Consider the following 23,372-nt stretch of genomic DNA (forward strand, 5'->3'; position numbering starts at 1 on the left):
TTGTGTGACTGCTCCCCAGCCTCTCAGGCTGGCGTCCGTGGTCACCAGGATCCAATCCTGTATGCCGAATCTGCGGCCCTCCAATAGATGAGCACTCTGCAACCACCACAGAAGAGACACCCTTGTCCTTGGAGACAGGGTTATCCGCAGGTGCATCTGAAGATGCGACCCTGACCATTTGTCCAACAGATCCCTTTGGAAAATTCTTGCGTGGAATCTGCCGAATGGAATTGCTTCGTAAGAAGCCACCATTTTTCCCAGGACTCTTGTGCATTGATGTACAGACACCTTTCCTGGTTTTATGAGGTTCCTGACAAGCTCGGATAACTCCTTGGCTTTTTCCTCCGGGAGAAAAACCTTTTTCTGAACCGTGTCCAGAATCATCCCTAGGAACAGCAGACGAGTTGTCGGCATTAACTGGGATTTTGGAATATTCAGAATCCACCCGTGCTGTTTTAGCACTTCTTGCGACAGTGCTAATCCCATCTCTAGCTGTTCTCTGGACCTTGCCCTTATTAGGAGATCGTCCAAGTATGGGATAATTAATATGCCTTTTCTTCGAAGAAGAATCATCATCTTGGCCATTACCTTTGTAAAGACCCGAGGTGCCGTGGACAATCCGAACGGCAGCGTCTGAAACTGATAGTGACAGTTTTGTACAACGAACCTGAGGTACCCCTGGTGTGAGGGGTAAATTGGAACGTGGAGATACGCATCCTTGATGTCCAAGGATACCATAAAGTCCCCCTCTTCCAGGTTCGCTATCACTGCTCTGAGTGACTCCATCTTGAACTTGAACTTCTTTATGTACAGGTTCAAGGACTTCAGATTTAGAATAGGCCTTACCGAGCCATCCGGCTTCGGTACCACAAAAAGAGTGGAATAATACCCCTTCCCTTGTTGTAGAAGAGGTACCTTGACTATCACCTGCTGAGAGTACAGCTTGTGAATGGCTTCCAAAACCGTCTCCCTTTCGGAGGGGGACGTTGGTAAAGCAGACTTCAGGAAACGGCGAGGTGGATCTGTCTCTAATTCCAACCTGTACCCCTGAGATATTATCTGCAGGATCCAGGGATCTACCTGCGAGTGAGCCCACGGCGCGCTGTAATTTTTGAGACGACCACCCACCGTCCCCGAGTCCGCTTGAGAAGCCCCAGCGTCATGCTGAGGCTTTTGTAGAAGCCGGGGAAGGCTTCTGTTCCTGGGAAGGAGCTGCCTGTTGCTGTCTCTTCCCTCGACCTCTGCCTCGTGGCAGATATGAATAGCCCTTTGCTCTCTTATTTTTAAAGGAACGAAAGGGCTGCGGTTGAAAAGTCGGTGCCTTTTTCTGTTGGGGAGTGACTTGAGGTAGAAAGGTGGATTTCCCGGCTGTAGCCGTGGCCACCAAATCTGATAGACCGACTCCAAATAACTCCTCCCCTTTATACGGCAAAACTTCCATATGTCGTTTTGAATCCGCATCGCCTGTCCACTGTCGCGTCCATAAAGCTCTTCTGGCCGAAATGGACATAGCACTTACCCGTGATGCCAGTGTGCAGATATCCCTCTGTGCATCACGCATATAAAGAAATGCATCCTTTATTTGTTCTAACGACAGTAAAATATTGTCCCTGTCCAGGGTATCAATATTTTCAATCAGGGACTCTGACCAAACTACCCCAGCACTGCACATCCAGGCAGTCGCTATAGCTGGTCGTAGTATAACACCTGCATGTGTGTATATACTTTTTTGGATATTTTCCATCCTCCTATCTGATGGATCTTTAAGTGCGGCCGTCTCAGGAGAGGGTAACGCCACTTGTTTAGATAAGCGTGTTAGCGCCTTGTCCACCCTAGGAGGTGTTTCCCAGCGCTCCCTAACCTCTGGCGGGAAAGGGTATAATGCCAATAATTTCTTTGAAATTATCAGCTTTTTATCAGGGGCAACCCACGCTTCATTACACACGTCATTTAATTCTTCTGATTCAGGAAAAACTATAGGTAGTTTTTTCACACCCCACATAATACCCTGTTTAGTGGTACCTGTAGTATCAGCTAAATGTAACGCCTCCTTCATTGCCAAAATCATATAACGTGTGGCCCTACTGGAAAATACGGTTGATTCGTCACCGTCACCACTGGAGTCAGTGCCTGTGTCTGGGTCTGTGTCGACCGACTGAGGCAAAGGGCGTTTCACAGCCCCTGACGTTGTTTGAGTCGCCTGGACAGGCACTAATTGATTGTCCGGCCGTCTCATGTCGTCAAACGACTGCTTTAGCGTGTTGACACTATCCCGTAGTTCCATAAATAAAGGCATCCATTCTGGTGTCGACTCCCTAGGGGGTGACATCCTCATATTTGGCAATTGCTCCGCCTCCACACCAATATCGTCCTCATACATGTCGACACACACGTACCGACACACAGCAGACACACAGGGAATGCTCCTAACGAAGACAGGACCCACTAGCCCTTTGGGGAGACAGAGGGAGAGTTTGCCAGCACACACCAAAAGCGCTATATATAACAGGGATAGCCTTATAATAAGTGCTCCCTTATAGCTGCTTTATATATATCAAAATATCGCCATAAATTTGCCCCCCCTCTCTGTTTTACCCTGTTTCTGTAGTGCAGTGCAGGGGAGAGACCTGGGAGCCGTCCTGACCAGCGGAGCTGTGAGAGGAAATGGCGCCGTGTGCTGAGGAGATAGGCCCCGCCCCTTTTCCGGCGGGCTCGTCTCCCGCTATTTAGTGAATCCAGGCAGGGGTTAAATATCTCCATATAGCCTCTGGGGGCTATATGTGAGGTATTTTTAGCCTTTATATAGGTTACATTTGCCTCCCAGGGCGCCCCCCCCCAGCGCCCTGCACCCTCAGTGACTGCGTGTGAAGTGTGCTGAGAGGAAAATGGCGCACAGCTGCAGTGCTGTGCGCTACCTTTAGAAGACTGCAGGAGTCTTCAGCCGCCGATTCTGGACCTCTTCTGACTTCAGCATCTGCAAGGGGGCCGGCGGCGCGGCTCCGGTGACCATCCAGGCTGTACCTGTGATCGTCCCTCTGGAGCTGATGTCCAGTAGCCAAGAAGCCAATCCATCCTGCACGCAGGTGAGTTCACTTCTTCTCCCCTCAGTCCCTCGTTGCAGTGATCCTGTTGCCAGCAGGACTCACTGTAAAATAAAAAACCTAAGCTAAACTTTTTCTAAGCAGCTCTTTAGGAGAGCCACCTAGATTGCACCCTTCTCGGCCGGGCACAAAAATCTAACTGGAGTCTGGAGGAGGGTCATAGGGGGAGGAGCCAGTGCACACCACCTGATCTGGAAAAGCTTTACTTTTTGTGCCCTGTCTCCTGCGGAGCCGCTATTCCCCATGGTCCTTTCAGGAACCCCAGCATCCACTAGGACGATAGAGAAATATGCTTGTTATACTGCTTTTAGACCAAGTATAGTGGGTCGCAGCCGGGATCCCCGATACCATTTAGACCGGAGTCACCAATCATATTTCCGGGTTGGTCACGTTGCCAGTGGCGTGACGGGGGCGGCACTTGGAGATCACATGATCTCCAAGCGCCGACCGCACATAGAGTGTAAACGGGAAGTCGGGTCGCATCAACCCGGCTACTGTTTACACTGCACAGTTTGCCGGGTTGAACACATGTTCAACTCCGCAAACTTCCCGAGTAGGAATACCGGGTCACTCGACCCGGACTATTCCAACTCGACCCTCTTACACCAGCCAGCAACACGGGTTATGCACGCTCATGTGCAATAACCCGTGTTACTAGCTGGCGGTGTAAAAGGGGTATTACACTATAACATGTGGTCCTGAGGAAAGGGCGTGGAAGCCCTGAAATGCTGTAAGTAGATGGTCCAAAAAAAATGTTTGACCATCTACTTACATGCCAGGGGTGTACCTGGTAACTGTGCATTGACAGCTGTACCTGCTAATACAGTCAGGGGTGTAAGTTCATACTAAGCGTCAGTAGGCGAAATAGACTGTGGTGCATCCCCCCCAGTGACTCTGGCTAGCACATGTGCTGACATCGGTCGGCACTGGTGCAGTAGCACAGCTGAGGGGACAAAGGAGAAAGTAATGTGATTGAAATGTGATCACATTACATCTCAGTGGTCGCTCCTGTCCTGGGGACTCATCAGTGGTGCATCTGGGAGAATAAAGATTCCTTATTGGCACTAATTGTGGCAATAAGGAATCATTATTTTCAGGTGCTGAATGCAAATTATAGTAAACAGAGCCCAAATTATAGTAAACAATTAGCGCACTACCTTAAACAATGTCTGCTCTCCATTCCTTAATTAAGACACAGCAGATAGCGTTGGGTATGTGTGACCGGCGGTCTCCGGTCACAATACCACGGCGGGATCCCGGCTGTCAGATGGCCTGTGGGTGGGTGAGTGAAACGAAGGCTCTTGCTGCCTCGGTGGTTTACCACAGGTTCTATTCCTACTCTATGGGTGTCAACCATCGGGATTTTCAGATGCCGGGATGCCAGCGTCAGAATTGTGACCGGCGGTCTCCTGACCACTGGTCACATAAACGTAACCCAGCAGCAGAACTACACTGTACACACACTGTGATGTGGCCCACTTTGCTGCTATCACACATTCCAGGACTCTTCAGCTGAAGGGGGCAAGAAAGGGGGCTTATGAGCAAGGACAGCAGTCAGCAGTGATTGTAGGAAATCTCTATGAAATGTGCGGAGATCTGTCCTAGCTCAGCAGCCCCCTCAGTCCTTCCTCCTTGTGACCCGCTGATAGCTGGAGCCTGGAGGCCAGTACTTCCACTGCCTCTGGGAATGACTATAATAAATACAGTTAACCTTGCTCTGCAAGAAAAACTAGCGAGTGCCTTATTTTGTTCCATATGGGATAACTACACACTGGTGTGGGTATTGAAGGAGCTGAAGTTGTGCTAGTGTAGCGATGTAGTTACTGAACTTTAGTAATTACAGTTACTTTACAGGTTTTTAGAAAAACAAGTGATTACATAAATGAGTTTGCACAGTTAAATAAAATGTACCTAGTGTGCGTTTACTCTTGCTCTGAGTACTCATTGCTTCAGGGGTGCATGTAAATGGCATTTCCCAGAAGTGAATTCATCTGGTGGTTGCGGGTTATTAGATCTACACTAAAAAGGGCTACAGTCAATAGACCCTGGTATACACTAATGCATGTCTACCACTAATGGTAGACATGCATTAGGTCAACAGGGTCAAAAGGTCAATATAGAATAGGTAGACAGTAGAAAAGGTCGACAGGGTTTTAAGGTCCTCAAAGGTAGACCTTTTTTTTATTTCTTTTTTGGGTGTTTTGTCACTTTTCTGCCACAATCAAGCCCAATTGGTGTACCACGTCCCCTCGCATACTCACTTCGCCCGCCATGCTTCGGGTAAGGTGCCTTGCTCCACTACCGATGTGCTTGGCACTATTCCCAATCTTAGTCCACGTGGATGATAAAGTAATAAATAAATAAAAAAACTTGTGTCGACCATATGTGTGTCGACCATTGTCATGGCGATATTTTGACCCTGCCTACATTTGAAATTTTGTTATGTTGACCTAATGCATCTCTACCATTAATGGTCGACCTATTGACTGTAGACCTTTTTTAGTGAAGATCTGTAGACCGGATACCTCACCTGGTATACCTTTGTGGACATCCAAATGTCGACATTCTGGCAATGTCAAAATTATAATAGTGTCTACATATTAAATGTCAACATACTGAACAAGTCAACATCACGAATGCCGATATTATGCTATTCTGAATGTTTACATAATATACCAGTGGTTCCCAAACCTTGAATCACGGCGAGCTAGAGTATCAGCATTTTTTCACGGCACCCTTGGACCAACAGTTTCTAATTGAGAAGTTCAGCAAAAATGATTGAATTAAAATTTTGCTCACCCGTCACCCTTAGGGTCAGCTATGTGGTAGTGGGCAGAGTTGTGCATTTGTATGTCCACATGTTAGGATTGTCAGCCACAAGCACTGACCACAAATCACTTGATTTGGTCCTGGACCACGAACCAGGGCACCTCTGCAGGTGGCACCCAGTTTGGGGAACCACTGTAATATACCATATTTGTTTTGTATCATTAATTTATTTGGACAGGATGTTATAATTGTTGGAGCTTTGGAGAGCTATGGGGTATAAAAAATAAATATAAATTAACCGTATGCTTCTTTTGAGGTTTCTCTCCTCTTAATTGTGTTTTACAGATTTTAGACATACAGTAAATACAGTTACACCAATCACATTCACCAGCATAGCGTTCTACTTACTGTTCAGTTCTGACAGAGCCTTGTCCTTGGTAATGTTGAACTTGTTCAATAAATAATCAATTTGCTGAGAAAAAAAACAAAACAAATAGAATGTAAACATTAACAAATACACAGTATAGTGTAAAACAGCAGGATTACACATTAGCAGTTACCATGTGACCTATCAGTCATAATGTGGGCTTAGAGAGCGGAAGTCATAGGGACTACTGCATAATGCATGCACATAATGGGGCTGATTCTGATGCAGCGGCATCCTTGTCTATGTGCTTTAGTGCTCGTCCCTCTGCGACATTATGCAAATTCCTGTTAAAAAAGTCCTTCTCTGGTGTACATCCGCACATCTGAATGAGCAAGGAATGAGACACGCACTGTCAGTTCCGTACACGTTACAATAACGCACCATCATCCGCACCAACAATACTTGCACCAGCTCTATGGCAGGTGCATCTTCCTCTTCTGAGTGTGGCCTCCCATGTGAGCCCTATGGCAGGTGCACCTTCCTCATCTGAGTGTGGCCTCCTATGTGAGCCCTATGGCAGGTGCATCTTCCCCGTCTGAGTGTGGCCTCCCATGTGAGCTCTATGGCAGGTGTATCTTCCCCTTCTGAGTGTGGCCTCCTATGTGAGCTCTATGGCAGGTGCATCTTCCCCTTCTGAGTGTGGCCTCCCATGTGAGCCCTATGGCAGGTGTATCTTCCCCTTCTGAGTGTGGCCTCCTATGTGAGCTCTATGGCAGGTGCATCTTCCCCTTCTGAGTGTGGCCTCCTATGTGAGCACTATGGCAGGTGCACCTTCCTCATCTGAGTGTGGCCTCCTATGTGAGCACTATGGCAGGTGCACCTTCCCCATCTGAGGGCCTAATTCAGAGCTGATTGTAGATGTGCTAAATTTAGCACATCTATGATCAGTTTCACATACATGCAGGGGACACCCAGCACAGGGCTAGTCTGTCCCGCATGTCTGGCTCTGCCCCCCCACACAGGTGCAAAAGCATCGCATGGCAGAGATGCTTTTGTATCTGATGAGTAGCTCTCTGCCAGCACAGCTCCTGCACGCTGGCAGGCTACTACTCGCTGAGTCCCAGGTCGTAGCGGCTGCGTGTGACGTCCCCCCCGACGGTTCGGACACACCTCCGTTGATGGGACCGCGCCCGGTCGTTAGCACACCCGCTCCCGTCCCACGACCGCCTCTGCCTGTCAATCAGCCAGAAGCGATCGCACCAAAGGAAATAAACAAGTATTTCTGAACGGCATGCGCTATATAGGGCTCAGTTCTCCAAGCAGCTGTGTACATATTAGGGTCCCACAGATACATAAATACAAGTTAAAGGAGAGACACAGCGCTGATTGCATCTCACTGGGCTCCGGGGGTGCACATGCGCAGTGCGGCCGCTGCGCGTGCACACTCCAACAAAGTAATTCAGACTGCTGCTGCTGCTGCAACAATGCAGTCTGAATTATCCGAGTGTGGCCTCCTATGTGAGCCCTATGGCAGGCGCACCCTCCCCTTCCCCATCTGAGCATGGCCTCCTATGTGAGCCCTATGGCAGGTGCACCTTGCCCGTCTGAGCATGGCCACCTATGTGAGCCCTATGGCAGGTGCACCTTCCCCGTCTGAGCATGGCCACCTATGGCAGGTGCACCTTCCCCGTCTGAGCATGGCCTCCTATGGGAGCCCTATGGCAGGTGCACCTTCCCCGTCTGAGCATGGCCTCCTATGGGAGCCCTATGGCAGGTGCACCTTCACCGTCTGAGCATGGCCTCCTATGTGAGCCCTATGGCAGGTGCACCTTCACCGTCTGAGCTTGGCCACCTATGTGAGCCCTATGGCAGGTGCACCTTCACCGTCTGAGTATGGTAGGTATCATTTGCTGGCATTTAAAATAGAGTCTGATGAAAAAATCACACTGTGGTTAACGCCGGGTACATATCAAGACAACTGGCAATAGTGCCGATGGTCTGGGTGATTTCCCCTCGCTCCGGACCATCACAGATTGCCGGTACACATTGCAGGTTTAATGAATGAGGGAACATTCTCTCGCCCCATCCTTCATTAATATTCATAGCCGAACACATAATATCGCTTGATTGAACATGCAGCGCAGTCAATCATACGTTCTCGTATGTCGATAGCGGTAAAGCGCAATTGAGAATACACACTTGATGTTGTAGAAGATTTGTCTTTCCTATACGACAAATTTTCTCAGTGTCATCCTAGTGTGTACCAGGGGGAAAATTTACTAAGATGGGAGTTCTATTTAAGATGGGATGTTGACCATGGCAACCAATCAGATTCCAGGTATTATCTGCTAGAAGGTGCTAAATAAATGAGAAGTAGAATCAGATTGGTTGCTATAGGCAACATCCCATCTTAAACAGAACTCCCATCTTAGTAAATTTACCCCCAGGTCTGAGAGCTTTTAATTGGATTTACTGACAGCCACGTGTTAGAAAACTATTTTCATTCCATGTTCCCTTTTTCCCTTTACCTCATGCGGACACTGACATTCAAAACTAACAGTGCTAAAAAAAATATATAGCCGTCGCACCGCTGTGCAGGACTCTGAAAAATGGTCGCAGCGCCATTTTTTCGGAGTCCTGCGCATGCGCTGTAGACTCTGGTACTGTGCCAGAGTCTCTAGTGGTCAGTGCGCTAGCAGCGGCGAGGCGGCTACAGGAGAGGAGGGGGCCCACACGGTAAGCGATGGACTCCGGAAAGGTAAGTACAGGAGAAATGGGTGCAGTGTGTGCGGTGTGGGCATACCCGGGACTCACCTGGGAGTCAGGGGCACATGTGCACCGCACACACTACACCCATTATAGAAATGCCAATGCCTGTTCCTCATTTTGTTAGACTTTCACTTTTGATAGACTTCAGAAGTCAGTAATGTGTCAGGAAATGTGGCACATACTGTAATATGTTTTATAAAAGCAAAGTTATTACAGCAATAACAGGCTAACATGACACTTGAGGCTACAGCCGCTGCTACAATCAGTAGCACAGATCTGGCCCAGCAATCTTTTTTAATTCATGAATATACTCTGTGATAATAATTCTAGTACAGGTTGAGTATCCCTTATCCAAAATGCTTGGGACCAGAGGTATTTTGGATATCGGATTTTTCCGTATTTTGGAATAATTGCATACCATAATGAGATATCATGGCAATGGGACCTAAATTTAAGCACAGAATGCATTTATGTTTTATATGCACCTTATACACACAGCCTGAAGGTAATTTTAGCAAATATTTTTTATAACTTTGTGCATTAAACAAAGTGTGTCTACATTCACACAATTCATTTATGTTTCATATACACCTTATATACACAGTCTGAAGGTCATTTAATACAATATTTTTAATAACTGTGTGTATTAAACAAAGTTTGTGTACATTGAGCCATCAGAAAACAAAAGTTTCACTATCTCAGTCTCGCTCAAAAAAGTCCGTATTTCGGAATATTCCGTATTTCGGATATTTGGATATGGGATACTCAACCTGTACAATTATAATTATGAGTTTTTCAGATTTCTTTCCTAACTGAATGCACACACACTGAACTGCCGATATACAACACTATATTTCATATACATGCTTTAAAAAAAAAAGTATAGCTTGTTGACTTGTTACACAGTTTGGTGAAACCTGTGAGACTATATTTTAATTAAAAGCTCAACTGTGACATCTGCTGGTTATTTAAAAAAGTATAATAACATGTTTATTTGATTTGTACATAAAACTTCTAACTATTGGTCTAATTCAGAACTGATCGTAGATGTGCGAAAAAAACGCACATCTACGATCAAAATCTTAGGCATGCGGGGGAGAGGGGGGCAGCAAAGGGCTAGTCCGTCCTGCCAGGCCCTAATAAGCCCCACCCCAGCAGACGTGCGAAAGCATCGCACAGTGGCGGTGTTTTCGCAACTGACAGGCAGGTAGCTCCCTGCCTACGCAGCCTAGCTGCGAAGGCAGGCGGCTACCCGCAATGTTTTTGGCGACAGCGGTTGCGTGTGATGTAACGTAGCCCCCGCAGCCCACCTGTGTTGTCTGGACCGCGCCCTCTCCCAACGCCATCCAGCACCCCCGACCACCCATCAACTGCCTCTGCCTGTCAGTGAGGCAGAGGCGATCGTTCCAGTGAGATGTCTTCGCATTTCATTGTGTGCGCACGTGCAGTGCGCCTGCTGCGCGTGCGCACACAGCACATGACATCAGCCTGCGATCGCTGCCGCTACAGTGACCAGGTCTGAATTAGGCCCTACAGCAGATCTGACTGTGTAACAGAGAGTAGAGTACTATACCACTGGAGTGTCAATCAGCAAGGTTTTCAAGTCCTTAAAGTTGCTTTGAACGAGTCGCTTTGATCCCCGAATCTGATCAGTAAGATTCTGATTTGCAGCAAAAGCACAAAGGACACCCAGACTGTAGAGAACAGGATTAAAAGATTATTGATATTATAATCATTTGTTTTACATATGACAAAAAACTTTTGCAATTCCATCATAAATATACAATTTCCTAAAACGTTATTTGATACGTACAAGCATCATGTTGAGCAATTGTCTCTCTCATTTCACATTTTATGTAGAAAACTTCTCTAAAACATTTTCAGTGTACAAAATGGACAGAAAGGGATAAATGCCAGAGAAATAAAGGCATTATAACCAAAGAAAAATGGTAGTACATATTGGAGTACCTAGCCTTTAGGCTGTTATGCAGCTCCCTGTTCAAGCATTAACACACAGGGAAGATTGCAGGATAAACTTTACTGTGGCCAGAACAGGTAAACTTTATAACAATGAAGGAATAACCATCACGCGAACATAGAGTGCACCTACAGTCCCCTACAGTGTATCTTCCCATGCAAACTCAGCCTGTAGGTGTTGCTACACTCCAATATACATGAATATTGATTCATTCTACCAGCCAATTACGAGGCAAGTGCTTGCTATTCAAAAATGCTGACATTCTCTTTTTTGACTAATGTAAGAATTGTTAAAGTACAGAATTCCAAAAGCTAACATTCATGGGTGTGCAAAGCGCTGGCCAATAACCTGGTGGGCTTTGCCTACTGTTACACCCCATGCCCTCCTCTCAAAACATAGCTTTGAGAATAGACATAACACTCTGCACAGATAGGAAATAGTACAAGCTGCAAATAGAGGGACATAATATAATATCATACTCTAAATTGCACCATACTTTATTTGCCACACACAGAGAAATGCAGTGAGACAACACGCACCAGAAGATAGAAAATTTTAGTTGTTTTATAAAACCACTGGGGGCAGCAAAATACCTATTTAATATTCTAATTCAGGCATGTCAAACTCAAAATCCCACATGTGCTGAATAATCAAGGTCTAAGTCTTGTGTGGGCCGCAAGAAAAAGAAAAAGTCTTACTGTATATGCAATTCTGAAAGGTTTATTAGAAAAAAAACAACAATAAAGTATAATCAAAGAGATGTCAAGTTTGGGGAAGAAAACAACTTTAATAGTGTGAGCTAGGAGCTGTGTTATCCCCCCCCCCCCCCTCATATATCACTGTGCAGTCCCATTTCCTCTATATAATAGTAATACCACATATCAGTGTGAGCTGGGAGCTGTGTTATTCCCCCTCATATATCATTGTGCAGTCCACTCTCCTCTATATAATAATAATAATAATAATAATACCACATATCAGTGTGAGCTGGGAGCTGTGTTATTCCCCTCATATATCATTGTGCGGTCCCCTTTCCTCTATAATACGTATCAGTGTGAGCTGGGAGCTGTGTTATTCCCCTCATATATCATTGTGCGGTCCCCTCTCCTCTATATATTAATAATACCACATATCAGTGTGAGCTGGGAGCTGTGTTATTCCCCCTCATATATTACTGTGCAGTCCCCTCTCCTCTATATAATAATAGTAATACCACATATCAGTGTGAGCTGGGAGCTGTGTTATTCCCCCTCATATATCACTGTGTGGTCCCCTTTCCTCTATAATACGTATCAGTGTGAGCTGGGAGCTGTGTTATTCCCCCTCATATATCACTGTGTGGTCCCCTTTCCTCTATAATACGTATCAGTGTGAGCTGGGAGATGTGTTATTCCCCCTCATATATTACTGTGCAGTCCCCTCTCCTCTATATAATAGTAATACCACATATCAGTGTGAGCTGGGAGCTGTGTTATTCCACCTCATATATCACTGTGCAGTCCCCTTTCCTCTATATATTATTAATACCACATATCAGTGTGAGCTGGGAGCTGTGTTATTCCCCCTCATATATCACTGTGTGGTCCCCTTTCCTCTATAATACGTATCAGTGTGAGCTGGGAGCTGTGTTATTCCCCCTCATATATCACTGTGTGGTCCCCTTTCCTCTATAATACGTATCAGTGTGAGCTGGGAGCTGTGTTATTCCCCCTCATATATTACTGTGCAGTCCCCTCTCCTCTATATAATAGTAATACCACATATCAGTGTGAGCTGGGAGCTGTGTTATTCCCCCTCATATATCACTGTGCAGTCCCCTTTCCTCTATATATTAATAATACCACATATCAGTGTGAGCTGGGAGCTGTGTTATTCCCCCTCATATATCACTGTGCAGTCCCCTCTCCTCTATATAATAATAACAATACCACATATCAGTGTGAGCTGGGAGCTGTGTTATTCCCCCTCATATATCATGCGGTCCCCTTTCCTCTATAATTCGTATTAGTGTGAGCTGGGAGCTGTGTTATTCCCCTTCATATATCATTGTGCAGTCCCCTTTCCTCTATAATACGTATCAGTGTGAGCTGGGAGCTGTGTTATTCCCCTCATATATCATTGTGCGGTCCCCTCTCCTCTATATATTAATAATACCACATATCAGTGTGAGCTGGGAGCTGTGTTATTCCCCCTCATATATTACTGTGCAGTCCCCTCTCCTCTATATATTAATAATACCACATATCAGTGTGAGCTGGGAGCTGTGTTATTCCCCCTCATATATTACTGTGCAGTCCCCTCTCCTCTATATAATAATAATACTACCACATATCAGTGTGAGCTGGGAGCTGTGTTATTCCCCCTCATATATCACTGTGTGGTCCCCTTTCCTCTATAATACGTATCAGTGTGAGCTGGGAGCTGTGTTATTCCAGCTCATATATCACTGTGCAGTCCCCTCTCCTCTATATAATAGTAATACCACATATCAGTGTGAGCTGGGAGCTGTGTTATTCCCCCTCATATATCATTGTGCAGTCCACTCTCCTCTATATAATAATAATAATAATAATAATAATAATACCACATATCAGTGTGAGCTGTGTTATTCCCCCTCATATATCATTGTGCGGTCCCCTTTCCTCTATAATACGTATCAGTGTGAGCTGGGAGCTGTGTTATTCCCCCTCATATATCATTGTGCGGTCCCCTTTCCTCTATAATACGTATCAGTGTGAGCTGGGAGCTGTGTTATTCCCCCTCATATATCATTGTGCGGTCCCCTCTCCTCTATATATTAATAATACCACATATCAGTGTGAGCTGGGAGCTGTGTTATTCCCCCTCATATATTACTGTGCGGTCCCCTCTCCTCTATATATTAATAATACCACATATCAGTGTGAGCTGGGAGCTGTGTTATTCCCCCTCATATATTACTGTGCAGTCCCCTCTCCTCTATATAATAATAATACCACATATCAGTGTGAGCTGGGAGCTGTGTTATTCCCCCTCATATATCACTGTGTGGTCCCCTTTCCTCTATAATACGTATCAGTGTGAGCTGGGAGCTGTGTTATTCCTGCTCATATATCACTGTGCAGTCCCCTCTCCTCTATATAATAGTAATACCACATATCAGTGTGAGCTAGGAGCTGTGTTATTCCCCCTCATATATCACTGTGCAGTCCACTCTCCTCTATATAATAATAATAATAATAATAATACCACATATCAGTGTGAGCTGGGAGCTGTGTTATTCCCCCTCATATATCATTGTGCGGTCCCCTTTCCTCTATAATTCATATCAGTGTGAGCTGGGAGCTGTGTTATTCCCCCTCATATATCATTGTGCAGTCCCCTCCCCTCTATATATTAATAATACCACATATCAGTGTGAGCTGGGAGCTGTGTTATCCCCCCCCCCTCATATATCACTGTGCAGTCCCCTCTCCTCTATATAATAATAATAATACCACATATCAGTGTGAGCTGGGAGCTGTGTTATTCCCCCTCATATATCACTGTGTGGTCCCCTTTCCTCTATAATACGTATCAGTGTGAGCTGGGAGCTGTGTTATTCCCCCTCATATATCATTGTGCGGTCCCCTCTCCTCTATATAATAGTAATACCACATATCAGTATGAGCTGGGAGCTGTGTTATTCCCCCTCATATATCATTGTGCTGTCCCCTCTCCTCTATATAATAGTAATACCACATATCAGTGTGAGCTGCGAGCTGTGTTATTTCCCCTCATATATCATTGTGCGGTCCCCTCTCCTCTACATAACAATAATAATACCACATATCAGTGTGAGCTGGGAGCTGTGTTATTCCCCCTCATATATCATTGTGCGGTCCCCTCTCCTCTATATAATAGTAATACCACATATCAGTGTGAGCTGGGAGCTGTGTTATTCCCCCTCATATATCATTGTGCGGTCCCCTCTCCTCTACATAACAATAATAATAACACGTATCAGTGTGAGCTGGGAGCTGTGTTATTCCCCCTCATATATCACTGTGCAGTCCCCTCTCCTCTGTATAATAATAATACCACATATCAGTGTGAGCTGGGAGCTGTGTTATTCCCCCTCATATATCACTGTGCAGTCCCCTTTCCTCTATAATACGTATCAGTGTGAGCTGGGAGCTGTGTTATTCCTGCTTATATATCACTGTGCAGTCCCCTCTCCTCTATATAATAGTAATACCACATATCAGTGTGAGCTGGGAGCTGTGTTATTCCCCCTCATATATCACTGTGCAGTCCACTCTCCTCTATATAATAATAATAATAATAATAATAATACCACATATCAGTGTGAGCTGGGAGCTGTGTTATTCCCCCTCATATATCATTGTGCGTTCCCCTCTCCTCTATATATTAATAATACCACATATCAGTGTGAGCTGGGAGCTGTGTTATTCCCCCTCATATATCACTGTGCAGTCCACTCTCCTCTATATAATAATAATAATAATAATAATAATAATAATAATACCACCACATATCAGTGTGAGCTGGGAGCTGTGTTATTCCCCCTCATATATTACTGTGCAGTCCCCTCTCCTCTATATATTAATAATACCACATATCAGTGTGAGCTGGGAGCTGTGTTATCCGCCCTCATATATTACTGTGCAGTCCCCTCTCCTCTATATAATAGTAATACCACATATCAGTGTGAGCTGGGAGCTGTGTTATTCCCCCTCATATATCATTGTGCGGTCCCCTCTCCTCTATATAATAATAATACCACATATCAGTGTGAGCTGGGAGCTGTGTTATTCCCCCTCATATATCATTGTGCGGTCCCCTCTCCTCTATATAATAGTAATACCACATATCAGTGTGAGCTGGGAGCTGTGTTATTCCCCCTCATATATCATTGTGCGGTCCCCTCTCCTCTACATAACAATAATAATACCACATATCAGTGTGAGCTGGGAGCTGTGTTATTCCCCCTCATATATCATTGTGCGGTCCCCTCTCCTCTATATAATAGTAATACCACATATCAGTGTGAGCTGGGAGCTGTGTTATTCCCCCTCATATATTACTGTGCAGTCCCCTCTCCTCTATATATTAATAATACCACATATCAGTGTGAGCTGGGAGCTGTGTTATTCCCCCTCATATATCACTGTGCAGTCCACTCTCCTCTATATAATAATAATAATAATAATAATAATAATAATACCACATATCAGTGTGAGCTGGGAGCTGTGTTATTCCCCCTCATATATTACTGTGCAGTCCCCTCTCCTCTATATATTAATAATACCACATATCAGTGTGAGCTGGGAGCTGTGTTATCCGCCCTCATATATTACTGTGCAGTCCCCTCTCCTCTATATAATAGTAATACCACATATCAGTGTGAGCTGGGAGCTGTGTTATTCCCCCTCATATATCATTGTGCGGTCCCCTCTCCTCTATATAATAATAATACCACATATCAGTGTGAGCTGGGAGCTGTGTTATTCCCCCTCATATATCATTGTGCGGTCCCCTCTCCTCTATATAATAGTAATACCACATATCAGTGTGAGCTGGGAGCTGTGTTATTCCCCCTCATATATCATTGTGCGGTCCCCTCTCCTCTACATAACAATAATAATACCACATATCAGTGTGAGCTGGGAGCTATGTTATTCCCCCTCATATATCACTGTGCAGTCCCCTCTCCTCTATATAACAGTAATATCACATATCAGTGTGAGCTGGGAGCTGTGTTATTCCCCCTCATATATCATTGTGCGTCCCCCTCTCCTCTATATATTAATAATACCACATATCAGTGTGAGCTGGGAGCTATGTTATTCCCCCTCATATATCACTGTGCAGTCCCCTCTCCTCTATATAACAGTAATATCACATATCAGTGTGAGCTGGGAGCTGTGTTATTCCCCCTCATATATCATTGTGCGTTCCCCTCTCCTTTATATATTAATAATACCACATATCAGTGTGAGCTGGGAGCTGTGTTATTCCCCCTCATATATCACTGTGCAGTCCACTCTCCTCTATATAATAATAATAATAATAATAATAATAATAATAATAATACCACATATCAGTGTGAGCTGGGAGCTGTGTTATTCCCCCTCATATATCATTGTGCGGTCCCCTCTCCTCTATATAATAATAATACCACATATCAGTGTGAGCTGGGAGCTGTGTTATTCCCCCTCATATATCATTGTGCGGTCCCCTCTCCTCTATATAATAGTAATACCACATATCAGTGTGAGCTGGGAGCTGTGTTATTCCCCCTCATATATCATTGTGCGGTCCCCTCTCCTCTACATAACAATAATAATACCACATATCAGTGTGAGCTGGGAGCTATGTTATTCCCCCTCATATATCACTGTGCAGTCCCCTCTCCTCTATATAACAGTAATATCACATATCAGTGTGAGCTGGGAGCTGTGTTATTCCCCCTCATATATCATTGTGCGGTCCCCTCTCCTCTATATAATAGTAATACCACATATCAGTGTGAGCTGGGAGCTGTGTTATTCCCCCTCATATATCACTGTGCAGTCCCCTCTCCTCTATATAACAGTAATATCACATATCAGTGTGAGCTGGGAGCTGTGTTATTCCCCCTCATATATCAATGTGCAGTCCCCTCTCCTCTATATAACAGTAATATCACATATCAGTGTGAGCTAGGAGCTGTGTTATTCCCCCTCATATATCACTGTGCAGTCCCCTCTCCTCTATATAACAGTAAGTAATATCACATATCAGTGTGAGCTGGGAGCTGTGTTATTCCCCCTCATATATCATTGTGCGGTCCCCTCTCCTCTATATAATAGTAATACCACATATCAGTGTGAGCTGGGAGCTGTGTTATTCCCCCTCATATATCACTGTGCAGTCCCCTCTCCTCTATATAACAGTAATATCACATATCAGTGTGAGCTGGGAGCTGTGTTATTCCCCCTCATATATCATTGTGCGGTCCCCTCTCCTCTATATAATAGTAATACCACATATCAGTGTGAGCTGGGAGCTGTGTTATTCCCCCTCATATATCATTGTGCGGTCCCCTCTCCTCTATATAATAGTAATACCACATATCAGTGTGAGCTGGGAGCTGTGTTATTCCCCCTCATATATCATTGTACGGTCCCCTCTCCTCTACATAACAATAATAATACCACATATCAGTGTGAGCTGGGAGCTGTGTTATTCCCCCTCATATATCACTGTGCAGTCCCCTCTCCTATATATATTAATAATACCACAAATAATTGTGAGCTACTAGTAAAATGTTTCACTTTCAGCCCCACCCCAGCCACATACCCCCTTGTATCTCCTCCAGCTCCTTGTGTCCCGTCCAGCCACAAGTCCTCTGTGGATCCTGTGTCTATTCACCCTCCAAACCCTGTGCCAGCCCCCTCCAATTTACCTTCTTCACAGAGAGACGTTTTACTATCCAAATTCCAGAAGAATACTCCTGCAATTAGGGTAGCTGGGTACACAGGGCGATCGGGCACACACATATACCGGGTGTGATGGGTTCAGGGATGTAGGGCGGGTGCAGAACTTTGCAAAGGCAGCCAGGCATGCACAGCAGCTCCCCTTGTGGACATTTCCCCATCTCTATCACTATCTTCTCACGCACGTGCAAAACAGTGAATGATGCTCGATCATATCTAAGCTCCGATCACTGCAGAAGGGACAACAGTAACTCATCCAGCAGTGGCGGGTGGCATTCCATTGTTTTAAAAAAAGTAAGCTTGGGCCGTAAACGTATGGGTTGTGGGCCGCATGCAGCCCGCTGGCTGCGAGTTTGACATGTCTGTTCTAATTGGACAATAACTATAAATCTCCTTTTGCAATATTTCAGGAGAGAGAGAAGCAGATCTGTTCTATAGAATGCATAGGGAAGAGGTCAACTTATAGTTAGATGAATTTACTGAGACCCTCTTCATAAATGTATTAAGTAAGATAAGAACATTTCATGACATCTAGATTCACATTGTTGATCTCACAGAAGCAATGCCAGAAGTTATACACTGTGTGCTGTGTCTATACATTTCTCCAGCTCTGTAACTAAATCATTTACAGTTTAGAATACGGTAGGTTTGCAGTAAAGACTGTGCTTTATTCCCCACTGTTTATCCTTGCTGCCTGTGCTATGGGACAGTTTGCTAAGTGAGTCCGCTGACACTCCATTGTAATATCACACTTCCCGCAGCTGATGATTGGCAGGAGCCCATGCTGTCTGTGCAGGCTGCACTCACCTCATTAGCAAAGACGTCACAAAGAGAAAGGTGGCAATGCTGCCTCTCTGACAGTCTGCGTTCTTCTTGTGTCTCTGATGCATCTCCCCGCCACAGTTGTCACAGCAGCGACACATGCAGAAGCAGAAACCCACCAGGGGCACCAACAGGAAAAAGAGGACCCCTAGCACAGCAGCCACGATAAAGCCAATCTCATAGTGTATTGCCTGTAACATCAGAAGGAACACATCATACAGTAGGTATTCAAAATCACATCAATTCTACTTGTGCAGCCTGATATACGTCTTCTGTGGTAATCGGTCTAAAATCTATCAGAGACCTGGGGTCTACTTACTAAGCCTTGGATGGAGATAAAGTGGACGGAGGTAAAGAACCAGCCAATCAGCTCATAACTGTCATGTCACAGGGTGGGTTTAAAAAATGACAGTTAGGAGCTGTTTGGTTGGTACTTTGTCTCCTTCCAAGGCTTAGTAAATAGATCCCCTAGTTTCAGCAGACTGAAGCTGTGCAGGGGTGGATTGGGATGGAAAACCAGCCCTGGAAATGTCTGTATGCAGCCCTATTGGGGGTGAGGTCTGTTGAGAGGGGGGGGGTCAAGAGCTTTTCAACATTGCAACTACCAATTTTTGTTTTCTTGGAATCTGATGGTATGCATATGGGTTCCCCATGTAGGGTGCATCAGTGAATCAAACGTCACAACTTCTACCTGTAGCTATTCCATACCCCCATATTTAGATTTTGTCCAGAAAGAAAGCCGGGGATGCTCATATCAATAAAAAGTAAACAGGTTTAGAAATGAGGTTGGAAATGTAAGGGGTGGGGTGGCATGACTGAGGACATTATATGTGATTTGAGTATGTGGTCAGTGGATGAGCATAAGGGGAGGGAGGAAGAGTGAAGAAGAGATATTAGGATGTTAGCATGACTGAGGGTTTTATATGTGAGGGTGAGGAGGTTGAACTGTGCTCTGATGTGGATGGGGAGCCAGTGTAGTTGCCAGAAGGGTGAGGCTGACACAAAGCAGCAGGAGAGGTAAGTGAGACGGCCAGCAGCATTAAGTCAGGTAGACACTGGAGTGATATCGGCCCTTCAATTTCTGGTTGAATTGGAACAACGTATTGGCCGGATCGTGCAGTGTGTACGGCCAATCTGCACACTCCCGCAGTCGCATACAATATCGTCAGGTTGGCCGTGTGCATGGCGACAGAACGATATCGCATGCAGTGGATCACAGCAGCCAGCACTGGAATCTTTTTACTTCAGACGCCACCTGTGGCTTTTGCATAATATTGCACAGACAAGGGAGGCCAATCCCGAGCCTTTTTTTCAATCCCGGGATTACCGGGATAACCAGGATTGGGTTTAAGATTTTAAAATTAAAATCTTCATTGCCCCCACCCCCTTTCTGGACCCGTCCAGCCCACAGAACTACACACCATCCTCTGGGAGTGCGGGCAGGTTCACTTGCTGCAGGCGGTGGGCAGTGAAGTGCGATCTGGGCAGTGCGGGCGGCTGGCGTCAGATTGCACAGCGTGATCTCTGACTTCACGTCACCCTGCACAGTGCGCACAGCTGGGGGCAGGGGGAGCCGAGAGGAGGGAGCTGGGCAATGTCTGAGCCTACTGAGGACACTCAACACTGCTTAGCATTGAAAAAACAAGGTGGCTTTCTAATCCCGAAATACTCGGGATTGGAAGCTCCAATCCCGGGATTGAATCCCTGCCAATGTTAGGCCTTGATCCCAGGAACCCGCCAATCCTGGTCCCGGGATTGGCCACCCTAGCACAGACTCTGCATTAAAGATGGAGCGGTTGTGTGAATAGCGTGCACCTCTGAATCAGCCTCCATGTTGTTATAAAGTAAAGAGGAGACGCAATGGGAGACAGGCTATGCTTTCACAATTACTGGGTCTTAAGGACAAATGCTGCATTTACTGAAACATTACCAGGCTAAGTGGTGTAATAACATATATGTGTCTCCTCAATCATACATCTTTGCTGCAGTCATGCCAAACAACCCCTCTTGGCACACCAGGTCCTGTGAGACTCTGCTAGCACCATACATCTTATTTGCCAAAATTGTGCCTTAGTCACAATGCGATGAGAAAAGGAGACTGTGCTGATTAATTTGATACATGACACATGTATATCTGAGTGCAACTGAGTCTCTGAATCAGCATACGAAGTGCTATGATGCAGCGGCTTTTTTCTATGTTAAGTTGCGTTGTACTTCATAAAGAGACTCAGTCGCATACACTATACTAGTGTCACTTATAAAATTACTCGGCACAATCTCCTGCTGCCTCCTAGTCGTATCCCGTTGTGGCTCAGACACAATCTCAGCAAAAAAAGACACCTAATACTAGCAGGGTTGTGCGGGACCTGTCACCCCTTCGCGCCAGGCATCTCCCGCTGCATGGCGTATGGAGGCTAGATGTCTGAGGACACATCTGTATCATACATGCCTACCTTTCAAGTCTCCTCTCTGGGAGAAGCCCGGAGAGGAGACACAGCAGGCAACTTAGGGGTCGTGGCCAAACGGTGATATCACTAGGCCACACGCCCAAGATGAGGAAATGACAGCGATTCGCTGGTCTGTGGGGCGGGGCTAAATGCTGCAATTATCCCCGCACCTTCAGACGGCTTTCTGAGAGTGTATTATTTTATCCTTATCCTGCCAGCTTCACTAGTAAGCGGGCAGGATTGTGCAGGATAATCACCTACCTTTCCGGGACTGCGGGGGACTACCGTAAAAATCTGGAGCCTCCTGGAGCTTCCAGGAGGGTAGGCAAGTATGATCTGTATATATATATATATATATATATATATATATATATATATATATATATATATATATATATACATGCATCTGGCAACGTACTGTCACTTTGACTGCATTACAAGGAATCATCAGTATGACACCCTGATTTATCTAGGTCATTTCAGTTCACACCACACTCTGAAAAGATACTGTACCACTCCCCACACTCACACCCTGCTCCACAAACTCATTTCTCAAGAGGATGAGGTCGATAACAATTCATCACAATGAAAAATAATTAATATTGGCAGTAAAACAAATCAGTGGTTAGACCGTATCCTCTAATAGACATTTGGATACTGTCCAGATAACGTCTTCCCATACTATGTCATTGTCTGAATTAATGTGATACTAATTATTATTTTATTACGCTGCCTTGGAGCAAACTTTCCCTCCTGCAGTATGCTGCATGCGCTATATCCATTAGCTAAAGGGAAAATATCCCCGCAATTGAAGTAGGTTTAATGTTATTAAAGCATACCTCCCAACTTTCTCTTTATCTGAAGTGGGACACACACGCAAAAAGGGGAGTAGTCTATGAAAAGGGGGCATGGCTTCGCATGAGGGCCTGCCATCGCGAGCTACGCCCCCTTTTTTGTCACTGAGGGGGCATGCCCAGCACTCCGTGAGCTGCTGGCATGCCCCCTCTCCTGTCTCTATATACACCACTGCTCTGCTAAGCAGAGAAGCGAGTGCAGGAGCCTCCCAACTGTGTTTAACCCTACCCCCCCCCACCCCAGGACACTGCGGCCCGCGGGTGGGACAGCGGGACAGTCCCAAAAAAACAGGACTGTCCCGCAAAAATCGGGACAGTTGGGAGGTATGATTAAAGCGTTCATTGTCAAACTTAGGTATATTATATTTTACTGAATGGGACAAGTCAGTGCTGGGACCAGTGGTGACTCCAGAGGTGGGACTGCAGCGCAGCAGTCAAATATTCAAATAGGGGAGCCACACTAACTGCCACCCCAAACGCTGCCACATATTACTGGCTAGGACTCACTGGCAGTTGGTGTGGCTCCCCTATTTGAATTTTGGACTGTGCTGCAGCCCCACCTCTGCCACTGGCTCTGGCCATTAGAGCCCACTGTATGATGATCCAGCATTACCAGGCTATTCCCAAACAGCATAAATGTGCAACAGACTGGGAAGAGTACTGTATCTGCAGAGAGAGGAAAGATAAGCTGTGAGATTTTCTTTAGTGGAAAGGTTATAGGCAAGAGAAATGGCATTATCTAAAGAATGATATTTTTTGTTTTACATTGATTTCCCCAAATGTCTAATAAGATAATCTGCAACCC

The 23,372-nt window shown here is 45.5% G+C and overlaps 1 protein-coding gene across 1 annotated transcript in view; it reads right to left on the minus strand.

The window, feature by feature from the left end:
* PROM1 (prominin 1) overlaps positions 1 to 23,372 on the minus strand; it is a 359,429-nt gene that overhangs the window by 161,792 nt on the left and 174,265 nt on the right. Inside the window, exons 5-7 of the mRNA XM_063921206.1 lie at positions 19,252 to 19,457; positions 10,580 to 10,700; positions 6,279 to 6,342 (exon numbers count right to left, since the gene is read on the minus strand). Of these exons, the coding sequence (XP_063777276.1) occupies positions 6,279 to 6,342; positions 10,580 to 10,700; positions 19,252 to 19,457 (391 nt within the window). The remainder of the gene's footprint in view (positions 1 to 6,278; positions 6,343 to 10,579; positions 10,701 to 19,251; positions 19,458 to 23,372) is intronic.

This window comes from Pseudophryne corroboree, chromosome 1 (genome assembly GCF_028390025.1).
Source record: "Pseudophryne corroboree isolate aPseCor3 chromosome 1, aPseCor3.hap2, whole genome shotgun sequence".
Lineage (NCBI taxonomy): Eukaryota > Metazoa > Chordata > Amphibia > Anura > Myobatrachidae > Pseudophryne > Pseudophryne corroboree.